Below are 13,321 nucleotides of genomic sequence, written 5' to 3'. Positions count from 1 at the left end.
GCAAGTGCATTTACCACATTTTTTGTATTTGGAACTTTTGGTTGGCATTGGTAATCCCTGGTATCTACACTGTTGTAGTCTTTCTGGCACGGATTATTGTAATATTTTTTGTTGTCTAAAATTAACGGAATAATATCATTCTGCCAATCCACAGCGCCAACACCAATAAAATACTGCATGTATTCATCCCTGTTAATTTAGCACGCATAGATGCATTTCTGGTGTTTAAATTAGTATTTGGTATGTCTGGTATCTAAATAATTAGTTTCCAGAGATGCCAGTCATAACGCCTCTTCAACTAGCTCACTTTCATCCATGGCAGCAACATGGTGGTGTATGGGCTGCGTTCTTCTGCGTAGATATAAAAATATATGGAAGTCTTAAAAATCGATAGTGATACATCATTGTCATCTTGTTTTGTTACAGCCATCGCTATTTGCCGAGGATGAATCTTCGGCATCGCTGGAGGTGGCATCACAGCTGCCTTCACCGGCCCTCTGCTCCACCCCCACACCAACCGCCACGACCAGCGCTGAACCGCAAACAAGCGCTCAACCTCCAGCAGAAGCGCCATCAAGAAGAGGGCGCAAAAGGCCGAGGCAGACTCCAGATGCTGCGGACGTGGCAACCACCAAGATCCTGGAGTCTGCCAACAGATTGATGAGCATGGATGAGGATGATGCGGACCGGGTGGGGAGTGTATTAGCTGACAATTTGCGAAAGTTGGACCCGGCTACAAGGGTGGAGGTAGAGCGCATATTTTATGAGACGCTGTACCGGGCCCGTGTGGGGACTCTGTCCCGGCACACACGTCTCACCGATGAGACCCCTCTGCCTAGGGTTGAATTTCAACCCATCAGCCCAGCTCCTATACCCCAACAAGCGGTATTTCACCCGGTGCAATATCCCCAGTATCAACATTTACAGCCACCAACTGGGCAAAGGCAGCACCAACCGGCAACGTTGGCTAATACGCTCCCACCAGGTCCACCTGGTGGCCCCTTCCAGAGTTTATTGGAAAGTCCATCTCCCTCCCAACCACCGATGGATACAGGGGATTATGGGGTGGGACAAGTTTACCACCATATGTAAATATTTTATATAGTTTATTTAAGTGCATTATTGTTTTAAATATTTTTATGTTTAAGTATTTCTTTATTATTTATTTACTTGTTATTTATGTTATATTTTTTATAAGTTTATAAGTTAATAATTTATATAAAAATTAAAAATTCTGTAATCTAGTTGGTGTCCGTGTGAAAATATCATTTACCATGCAGGGTGACTATAGGGCACAGATATACATACGTACAAAGTACCAGGAGAAATTGGCATAGAAATAGGTGTGGTGGAGCAACTACTTGCTAGTACATAAACACCAGTACTGGGTACAGTCTGCACTCCAGGTGCCGTGGCATTGTGCCCTCCAGGAATGCCTGGCACCTGAGTACTACCACTCACTTGCCGTGATTCGGCCTCCCCCTCCTTGCTGCAAGAAGACGCAGAGGACAACTTGTGCGGAACTGTGAGTATACAAATTTTATTGGCAAAATATTGATTATTACACACCAAAAAACAATATATTTACAATGACAAAAAGGTACATTTTTAAGCAATCATGTCATTCTGCCACTCCACAGCCCCAACACCATTGAAATAATTCAAGTACTCGTCTCTTGACAACTTTGCTTGCGTTGATGCATTTCTGGTGTTTAAATTAGTTGCCAAAGCTGTCAGACCAATAGGCTCGTCAACAACTTGGCTCTCGTCCACTGTAGCCCCCAGTTGTTGTGTGTGCACCGCTTTTCTGCGCATGTAGTTGTGCAGCACACAACAGGCCAGCACCACTTTGTCAATCTTATCTAGGCGCAGATTGATGGGACTGTGAAAAATTCTGAATTTATTACTCAGAATCCCAAACGCATTTTCAACCACTCGCCTGGCACGTGACAGGCAATAGTTAAAAATGCGTCGTTCCCTGTTCAGTGCCCTTTGTGGGTAGGGTTTAAGGACATTAGGGTGCAATGCAAAGGCCTCATCCGCCACAAAAACAAAGTTCAAACCGTGCTCATTTTCAGTCCGCTCTGGCAGATTCAGTTCATTTTTTTTCAGTTGGTCGTGGAAAAAGGTATTCTCCAGGGCTCCTCCATCTGAAACTCTACCATTTTTCCCAATGTCCACAAATACAAACTCGTATCGGGCATTAGCGATGGCCATTAGAACAATGCTGAAGAACCCCTTATAATTATAATAAAAAGATCCACTCTTTGCAGGGGGCATGATCCTGACGTGTTTGCCATCGATAGCTCCACCACAATTAGGGAAATTCCATAGATCACGGAAATCACGTGCAATATTTTGCCACTCCTCCTTGGTCGATGGAAACTGCAATATAAAAGTATATGCGTATTAATAATCTGTTTGGTTGATTTTAGACCCATCAGCCCTCCCCCATTGCAGCCTCAAAGCTATTACCCGCCTTATCAAAATGACCCCCCACCCACTGGTGTAAAAGATTAAATCAACAGGCATTGTAAAGATATACATATAGGGTACAGGTATGTGCACAGCTATACATATGGGGGACATGTATGTAATTTCCATATTTACCTTCATGTATTTGTCCTGAAGAACTTGGACGATGGCATCACAGGTGTCTGGTATTATCAACCCCAGCGCTTGAGATGATATTGCGGTGGTGAATCTCAGGTCGGCAAGGGTCCTGCCTGTTGCCAGGTAACGCAGCGTTGCCACCAGTCTCTGCTCTGCAGAAATGGGCCTCCTGAAATAGGTGTCCTCTCTCTCTATTAAAGGGGTAACCAGTGTCAGCAGCTCCATAAAGGTAGCGTCATCCATACGGAGATAATTCCTGAAATCATCAGGATTGTTCTCCCGTATCTCCTGTAGCAATGGCATGTGGGAGAAGGTGTCTCTCCTCAGAAGCCAGTCTCTGGTCCAGCAGCTCCGATTCTTGGTCCTTTTTCTTTTTTTAATAGCCCGCAATCTAATGGCCATAGCAGCCAAAATGCACGCACGAGCCTTCCTTCTCCTCAAGCTCATGATTAAAAAGGCCCAAATGCACCGATAGACGAACGAACGTACGTACGTATATCCAGTACAGCTAGCAATGATCTGAATAGTCACGGCTCTATTCACTGTACTACACGAACGATTCTTTGTTCCGTGATCACGCCTCGTTTTGGTATGCTCTTTTAAATCCAGCCCATTATGATAATGTTGTGTACATTTTTATCGTGCGAATAGCCAGAACGGGAGAGTGTGTACGGTGGTACAATCTTTTTCTTGCGATTGTTTGGACGGGAGTACATCGGACGTCGCAAGTAAAATTGTACATATGTGTACGCGCAGATCGGTCGTATGTTTCGGACGGCCGAACGTGTATTCGGTCGATCGAACGGTCGCAAGAAAAATTAAATTGTACATATGTGTACCCAGCTTTACATGTTTGCAAATACTATTTTAAAGTCAAATCATCAATTGAATTTTAACATGGCAGGCTATTAGTACTTGAGTGTGTGAGTTGTTTTTCTGGATTCCCATGTGCTGCCTAATGAAAATGTACCATTAGGCAGTACCGCAAAGAATCAATCTGTAAAGGTTAAATGGCTGTCAACCCCACCAGGTTGTCATCCATAGAGATTTGTAACAATGTTTTATAAAGATGATGGATTACACTTTTGGTACCATCATTTGTGCAATGATTAGGGACAGCACAGATTACTGAGGCTTCTTAGCATATCTGGCAGTGGGTGATTCTTTCATATGACTTCAGCGAGCTCAATACAAATTAAGTGATTTGTATGCATAACACAAAAATTATTTTCTAATCACAGTACTGTACATGCAAAACAAAAATAAATAAATAAACCAGACCTCAACTGAAATTTAGAGTGCTTCATTACAATCAATTGTTATATTACAATTGAAACTTATGCTGCCCATAATGCTGTGAGATATTGTATACAATCATTCGATTTCAACCAATTCTGGCCGATAAATCAAATGATTGTATGCAATTTTTAAAGGGACTTTTCGACGTGATCCGCTGGCATGCAGTCGAATGTCGCATCTATAGATATTATGTGCTGCACATAATATCTATTGAATTGCAGGAGCAGTCGCATGTGGTTTTTAACCACATACGATCGCTCAAATACAATTCGGGGTGGGGAGCAGAGGAGACGCATTCAGCGGTGTGAGGTTTTGGGGAGTTGGCCCTAGGGACCGCTGGCGGCATACCCGCATCTTGTATCAGGGGGCGGCGGAGTAGTGTATTTGCCTTTACCCATTTAGTCCATTATACTCCTTTGACCCTTGAATGGACAATATTGGACTTCTGTATTATACTGTAATTTCAATATGTTTTGTGCTGCCCACAAAAGTATTTTGCATCTTTGGATTCAGAGTTCTCCAATAGATTTAGATTTATTTTGAGGAGAAAATGTTCTTTCTATTTCACATGGATTGGTTGGAGGCATCTCTCCTGAGGAAGAATCATGCAGAAGGCTTCTTTGCTACAGAGGCATCACGGTACATCCTTGCTGCAGTCGTGCCAAACAGTCCCTCTTGGCGTGCCAGGTCTCATGAGACTCCGCTAGCATTGGGCAATTATTTGACAAGAATAGTTACACACAATAGGATTGATACTAGACACTTTTATGTGTGTGTGCAACTGAGTCTCTGAATGTGTACACAAAAGTGACACAATTTACCATCCGCAGTTTTTTTCCCCAATACAGAGTCTGCTGTACTCCTTATACAGACTCAGTCACACACAGATATCATATCAAGTATCATATCATATCAAATTAATCTGCACAATCTCCTGAGGCATCCTAGTTGCATCATGTTGCAACTAAACTTTATTTCCTACAACCTTATGGTATGAGTCACATGTACCTTCATGACCCGCCGTTTTCTTATAGAGTTCATATTGTTATATAAGGTATGTAATATATTCTGTCATTACCCCTTTGCACTCAAAGGGTTAAGATCACTGCAAAAAGACTTGATTCTGGGACAAAGCCACAGATACTGTATGAAGGAACAAGCTCTCTGCAGAAAAAGCCCACTAATAGGCATTAGGAACATCCATGTTGATTTAGCCTGTATGGCCACTAAGGAGAACACCTTCAGAGCTGGAAGCCCAGTATTCACAGATATCTTTCTAGTCATCATAACACAGTGGTTTTTCTACTAAGCATTGCTTCTAAAACCTGGTTCTGTTCGCGTTCATGCCCAAAATTTAGAAGGACAATTAAGTCACAACCAGTCTTTTGGCCTTAATCATCAATCAACACATTTGGTTTGAAAGTCAGAAATGGCCAACCTATCTTCCAAGACAAAAACTCCATTAGTAGTGACAAAAAACAACAGCCCTAGGAGCATTCAAACCCCACATTACCTGTGGTCCTTTATTTTACTGAATTGGTTGTTATGACCTTTGGTCTGTAACCCAAAATAGTAATAGAACATTTTCAACATGCACAACTATATCCAACATTTTTTTAAATGTTTTACTTATTCCTTTACACAAAGTTGCTAAAACTGGTGTACATATGTCTTTAGATGTCATTACCGATCTGGGCAGCAGGGAAGGACAGCAGAGACCTGCTGCAGAAGCACTGGCCAGCAGTTGGGTCTGTTTTCCAGCATGCTGATAAATGGATGCGGAGGATTCCTGAAAAAAAATATATATATATTTGAAACATAAAACTGTAAAAGTAAAGACTCCAGATGATGTGTTGCAACCTTATCTTAGCCAAACTAACACTTTGTGCTTTTTATTTTGCTTTAGGTGTTCAAATCTGCATTTAGGGGAATAAAACATATTTTCCATATAGTTACCATCAATTTAAGCATATGCATGTACAAGCAGCAAAATAGCATGCTGCACTCAAATCTTAGTGTCCTGACACCTTTGCTGAGCTATGTAAAGGCTTCCAAACTCGTAAGTGTTTTGATATATATTAATGATAAAACATCAACATTGCTGTGAATACAGTCCTGCGACCAGGGCCAGACTGAGCCCAGTAATCGGCCCTGGCATTTTGAGCACACAGGCCCACCTGAAGCAGGCGGGACCCTTGAGCGGCAAAGCCGCGCAGCGAAAAGAGTCGTGGCCTCATGGAAAGGAGGCATGGAATCACAAAAAGGAGGCATTACACATTATGGAACACACCATAATGCCCATTACACAAAATGCTGCACACCGTAATGCCCATTACACAAAATGCTGCACACCATAATGCTCAATAACACAAAATGCTGCACACCATAATGCTCAATAACACAAAATGCTGCACACCATAATGCCCATTACACAAAATGCTGCATACATTTATGCCCATTACATAATATGATGCACACCGTTATGCCACATTGTTACATGTAATGACCCCACATTGTTACATGTAATGAAAATGCTGTACTCTGCTCTTTGTACAGTTAAATACGGCTCTGTGTCATATCAAAGGGCTAAAAAAGAATGCACTCTACCGGATAACAAATACCTGAGTAAATCAGAAAGAAATGCAGCACATACAATAGTGATTGCAGTATAGCAGGTGTAGGTTAATAAATATTTATGTTACTTGATGGAGATGAAATGATATAAGAAAAAAGGAAAATAAGGACTGGGTGGGAGGAGGGTGAGACATGCTGTGTGAGTAATCTGTAATGCTAGGCTGACAACACAAGGGGAATATATTTAGCAATACCAACAAATACTGTACAATATGTGGCCATTTGAACTTAGAATAAATTACAAATAACACTACTGATATATACATATATAATGCAGTCAAAATCCCAACAGGGTCAAAATCCCGACAAGGTCAAAATCCCAACACATAGAATGTACAGGTAAAACAGTCAACATGACTTTGTGTCGACAGCTCACGAGGTCGATATGTTTTTTTTTTCAGTTTTTTGACACGACATATGCTGACAGGCGGTATTTCATGCCCTACCATCCACTAGAGCGTGGTGGGAGAATAAAATAGTGTGCCGAGCGCAGCGAGGAACCTTGCCCGAAGCATAGCGAGCATTGCAAGGGGCTGCGGTTCACTTCCAACTGTGTCCATGTCGACATTCGGGTAAAAAAAACACTGAAAAAAACCATGTCAACCTCGCGACCTGTCGACACAAAGTCATGTTGACTGTTTCACCTGTACATTCTATATGTCGGTATTTTGACCTTGTCGGGATTTTAAATGTTGGGATTTTGTCCTTGTCAGGATTTTAATTAAATGTCGGGATTTTGACCCATTCGGGATTTCATACCGAATCAATTACATATAGCTTGAAAGTAAAGAGTAAAGTAGCGGCACTCACGAGTCTTTGAATAAATGTGAACAAGTTTATTACAACATGTTTCGAGTCCTTACACTCGTCATCAGGGAATTACCAAACAGTGCAAACAGACAGACTTAAATAGCATACAGAACACACCCACTCCAATCATTAAACCACCTGAGTTTTAACACCTTCACATCAACACACCTGCAGATGTTAATGCAACTACAGGAGCACAGATGCTTCCAGGGGTCAGAGCTCGGCAGCAAAAAAAAAATAGAAAAATGTACATAAAAAATTGACATAATATACAAAACAAGAAAAATTACATATAAATATTTAAAAATAATGCTGAATCTCACCATAAGGTAATATTATCATAGCAATCACAAAACAATATGTGTAAAATTGTACCTAATACGATATAAGACATATGACTAAAACTACATATAACCAATTGTAACAATACAATAATCAAATAATGGAGAGGGACTCAGGTGGATTTATAAAAAACAATGTTAGCCTAGCTTCTCATTGAGTCCCCTTGGTGACAAGGTATCGAGTCTTGCTATCCATCGGCTCTCCAATTGTAAGAGGGGCTTGCCTCTGTTACCGCCTCTAACAAGGGGCGGGACATGATCAATGAGCTTACTACGTAAACGCGATACTGAGTGACCCAACCGGGCACAATGTCATGCCACTGGTTGGTCACTAGTCCCAGTTTGTAGTGCTGTCCTAACTGCGAACAGATGGTTTGCCATTCTTTCCCGAAACGTAGTTTCGGTTTTGCCCATGTAAATATACCCACATGGGCAGTAAATCAGGTATATTACAAACCTGGTGGTGGATTTCAATACATGTTTAATGGGAAATCTCTTACCACTGTAGGGGTGTAGAAAATGGTCCCCTGATAACAGTGAGTTGCACTGTTGTTTCCAATTGGCAAACGCAACAGAATATGCTGCACTATATAAGAAACTGTAAATAAATAAATACTGTACTACAGGTCTGTCATCTCATTCACAACTGATGCAGGAATCCAAAAATCTTTTGTAATTAGGCGGCCAGTAAGCGGGGCCAGGGGCTACTATCGGGGTTTGTCGAATTTAACAATGTACACAATATTAATGTATTAAAAACCTGTTTTAATTAAATGTGCACTGGGCAGCTTGTAAGGAAGGCATACAGTACATTTTATCCAGACATCTCCATCACTGTACAGAATATGACAATCACTCCTGCCACTTAAGCTTGCTGCCTAGGTGTCATTCTTGACTCTGAACTTTCCTTTGTTCCCCACATTCAATCGGTCTCTAAGGGCAGTATTCAATGAGAAAAATTCTCCGTGTTTTATGGCGAGTTTGTGCTTTTCTCGCGTTGGACGGAGACTTTTGCTCTCAAAAAGCGAGCAACCCTATTCAATGTGCACTTCTCGTCTTTCTAAGTGATTTTCGCCGTGTAGCAATTCTCCATCTTTTCATGGAGAAGTGGCATATGAACTTTTACAATAAAAGGTTTATTTTAATTTTGGTGTAAAAAAAATCAGGAATTTTAATCTTTGAAAGGGCATGCTATTTTAATTCATGTGCTTACTGTATATTTAATAAAAAAAAAAATATATATATTTTTTTTTTTACACAGAGCAGCCAGCAGGGGGCCGTGAGCCGAGCCGCTCATTAGATATTCATATATTCACTGCACCCGATCATTACATATGCACGATCGGGTGCAGTGAATACCCGGCCCCCTGTTGGCTCTCCCGGGGGGCAGCCTGTGCTGCCTGGCTCCCGGGGAGCCCACCTCCCCCCCACATACGTTCTGGGGCAGGCAGGGAGACTTCCATCCTCAGGCTCCCTGCAGTGTCACCTCATACGCTGGATTGGCTGAGACTCGCCGCGACTACTATCTAAAGTGCCGTGGCAGAGAATCTCCAAACATGGAGAATCTCCGCAAAAACACGGCGAGCGAAAAAAAACGCTCGCCATGCACGGAGAATATTTTCATTGAATACTGCCCTAAATCATGCCAGGTCACATTAAAAAAACATATTAAAAAATAACCCTTACCTTACACAAGACACTGCAAATACTGTAATCCATGCTCTTATCTCACACATTATTACCTCCTTACCGGTCTTCTTAAGAAAAGACTCCCACCCCTACAGTCCATCATGAATGCAGCTGTGAGGCTAATCTTCCCAGCTAGATGTTCATCTTCTGTAAAGCTACTCTGTCATTCACTTCATTGGTTACCTGTATTCTACTGTATTAAATACAAAATTATTTTACTTACACACAAAGCCATGAACTAAACTACACCAACATACATCTCTTCTCTTATCTCAAAATATCTTCCAACCTGAACTCTTCGCTCCTTACAAGATCTACGTCTCTCATCTACACTCATTACTCACTCCTACAAGTGTTCCCTGAAAACTCACCTCTTCAGGCAAGCTTATCAAATTCCAGAACCAGCCACTTAACCTTCATATACTGTACCATTTCTATCTAATCACATCCCCACTATACAGTGCACACATATCCACTCTCTTCTTTTTCACATTAATTGAGTCCACAACTGCAAAAAGGGACCACTGCTGCTTTGTGCGCTCTGTTGTAATGTATGTGCGCACGCTCGTCAGGTTGTGTGCGCGCGCACACGCGCACAGCTTAGAGGGAACACTGCTCCTGACCCATGGCCAACCTGCTGGGTCACCGTATCATACAGCACAACAGGAACCTTTGCATTCTGGTGGAATTGATGAAATAAAGAATATCTATATTTGTGTATCAATGCCTATTTCCCTATAGATTGTGAGAAGGGTCCTCATACCCATGACTGTCTGCAAATACCCAGTTTGTTGTATCACTGTCTCCTATTGTAAAGCACAACGGAATATGCTGCATTATATGAAAAAAAAAAAACAGTTAATAAAGTACTGTATCAGTACATTGTATTCAGTAGTGCCATAACCATCCACAGCGATTCAGTGCTGTACTGTCGTTTTTATTAGTGGAGCAATCAGCACTCAGCGGTGAAGCAGTATAATTGCATTCTTTGCATCATCTTTTGACAAAGTATGACTTAACGGGACATTTCTCTGGCGCAATATTTTTACTAATCAATGTCTGTTCCAAACTAAGCTTATGATACATGTGTGTAAACCAGTGGTTCCCAAACTGTGTGCCGTGGCTCCCTGGGGTGCCTCGGGACACATGCAGGGGTGCCCTGGGTTGGTGGTCCAGGACCAACTCAAATTATTAATGGTTAATTATTTATGAGCAAACCAGTGCTGGCAGCTGCCAATCATAAAATGTGTACAAACAGAAGCAAATCCTGCCCTTTACCACATAACTGACCCTAAGAATCGCAAATAAACCCCTTCAAATTATTTTTTATTGGCCTAGGGGTGCCGTGAAAAAATTCTGATACTCCTAGGGTGCCGTGATTTAAAAAAGATTGGGAACCCCTGGTGTAAACTATAACTGGGTCCACATATTAAAATTAATCAATAATTGAAAAAAATCCAGAATCGCATCTAAACACAGGCTAATTAGTCAGCTGAAGACAGCCCGAATCATCTACAGAAACACCTACTTGCTTTTAATTATGCCCTTCAGCCACTGTAACTAAAAAGCAGTAAAGCTTTAGAACTGGCTGACAAATGGATATGATGTAAAAATACCAAAGCCTGGAGGAGACAGAAACACTATTGGTGATTCACAGTGTTGTGAAGTAGTTAAAAAGGCTCAAACAATTGCAGAACAGCTAAAAGAACACTCTAAAAGGTCTGTGTTTTCCAAACAGGCTAAATTATCCTGCAATCACATTGCTGGGGCTACACAGGGCAAGCATATAACTGCATAGCACAGGTATAGAGCCAGCTACTGTGTCCACCAGATAAAGCACCTCATGTGGAGAAATAGAACTGAACCATGCAGGAAAAGGAAGAAATTCTCAAATAAAACAGTAAGGAAACAGGATGTGAGACTCGATTAGTGACTTTGGAGAAAATAATATAAAGCCTTCTAGTTGTGTGCTGTAAATTGGGAAAAATATTTGGGTATTGTTATGCTGGTGTTCAGAAGGCTGCAGAACACACTAAATTAAATTAAATTATTTTACCTTTATTATTTAGAAGAAAAAAGTCAAAGTGAATGGATTGCTTTTTCTGGATGTGATAAACACACAATGGCCTTCAAGAGGTAACGCTGGCAGATACATTGGGGCAGATGTATTATGCCTTAACAAGAGATAAATTCAAGTGTGATAAGGAGAGATAAACGTCCAGCCAATCAGCTCCTTACTGACTTTTTTCAAACACAGCCTGTAACATGGCAGTTGGCAGGTGATTGGCTGGATGTTTATCTCTCCTTATCACACTTGCATTTATCTCTTGTTGAGGCTTAATACATCTGCCCCATTGTCACGTAATTTCACTCTGTGGTATACATGCCCTCATTGTGCACATCTGGCAATAAAGGGCAGCACAGTGAAAAGGGCACTTACTCTTTGTGTCTTTTTATTGTAATGGGTAGAGGCAGTGACAGTCTGACACTCTGAACTCATGAAATGGAATGTGCAATATAACGAGCCATACCATACACCATGTTACAGGCTTACTTAAAGAAATATTTTCACTGTAGATAAATCTGCTTAAAAAAGCTCAAATACCACAGAGAGCCACTTTCACCTGAAAACGTACAGGTTCAGTGAAACCTTTGTGTTTTCACTAGAAAAAAAAAGTTTTCAGCTGAAAGTTTAGGGTAATTTGCTTTGCCTGAGGCAGGTGAAACAAAATCTCAGATTAGCCATGGCTCTTGCCAGCTTATCGGGGCTGAACGAATAGCCTCATGCAACACAATTACCCACGTGAATACCCCCCTAGGATGTTAATAAGAAAAATAAATTGCTGTAGGAATCAACACTATTTATAATGACTGTCGTTTTCAATTCAATCTGGCAAGGTGTTAGCAATATTTATTTAAGCTTCATTATACAGTATTGAAATATGCCAATTGTTAATTTTTATACGTATCACATGTTTTCCCTCTCAAAATATTGGCAAATGCAAACAGTATATTATACATTAGGCTGCAATGAATGTAATATAATCATATCTATATATATCTATATATCTATATATATATATATATATAATAAAAAAACATTAGATGTAGTGGGGAATATGTGATGGGCAGGGTTAGTGGCAAATATTCTTGCAATGGGGATACATGTTGTACACCACATGCTTCTCACTTTATTTTTAGTATTAGATGTTAGTGTCTTACAAAGCTTAAAGTATAATAAACAATTCCTAACAAGTTACAGAAGAGGAATGATGGCAAGGTAAGGTTTCACACCAGTGGCGTAACTAGCAATTTTGCTCCCCCCAGCCAAAATAAATTCTGGCGCCCCCCTCCCCCCACCCCCCCTCATTTTTTTTTAAAATTCCAGCAGCCACCGGGGATCGAGCGGAGTAAGCAACGCCGCCTGGGGAGTGAGGATCAGGGGAAGCTGGACACTTCACACTGGACATGTCACACATTCCCGGCTAATAGCCAGCGGAGGTGAGCGCGATCTCTCTCCCCCTCTCCCCTCCTTACCGCGTCCTGCCCGGTCCTTACCGAGTTTTCCACCTGCCACGCTGTTCCTGGCCACAGTGATCAGACAGCCTATCTGATCGCTGTGGCCAGGAGCGGCGAGGCAGGAGGAAAACCTGTACAGCATTGTACAATCGCCGTATCGCTGCACACAGCAGCGCTGCCCGCAAGCTGGAAGGGCAGCGGGCATGGTGGAAGGGGGAGCGCTCTCTGGCGAGTCTGGCTGTCTGTATGAGGACACTCAGTGAACCTGTCACTACGTCCTCACACAGACAGCCAGAGAGCGCTCCCCCTTCCACCATGCATGCTGCCCTTCCAGCTTGCGCGCAGCGCTGCTGTGTATTCCGGGATCCCAAGCGGCAAATGTACAATGCTGTGTACAAGTTAACCTGCGCCCCGGT

The 13,321-nt window shown here is 41.8% G+C and overlaps 1 protein-coding gene across 1 annotated transcript in view; it reads right to left on the bottom strand.

Annotated features, from left to right (window-relative positions):
* FOCAD (focadhesin) overlaps positions 1-13,321 on the bottom strand; it is a 253,346-nt gene that overhangs the window by 194,995 nt on the left and 45,030 nt on the right. Inside the window, exon 6 of the mRNA XM_083184719.1 lies at positions 5,600-5,701. Within this exon, the coding sequence (XP_083040845.1) occupies positions 5,600-5,701 (102 nt within the window). The remainder of the gene's footprint in view (positions 1-5,599; positions 5,702-13,321) is intronic.

Source organism: Crinia signifera, chromosome 1 (genome assembly GCF_055691185.1).
Source record: "Crinia signifera chromosome 1, ASM5569118v1, whole genome shotgun sequence".
NCBI classification, from domain to species: Eukaryota; Metazoa; Chordata; class Amphibia; order Anura; family Myobatrachidae; genus Crinia; species Crinia signifera.
Note: the sequence above shows the minus strand (reverse complement) of the source record. Positions and strands in the feature narration are given on the sequence as shown.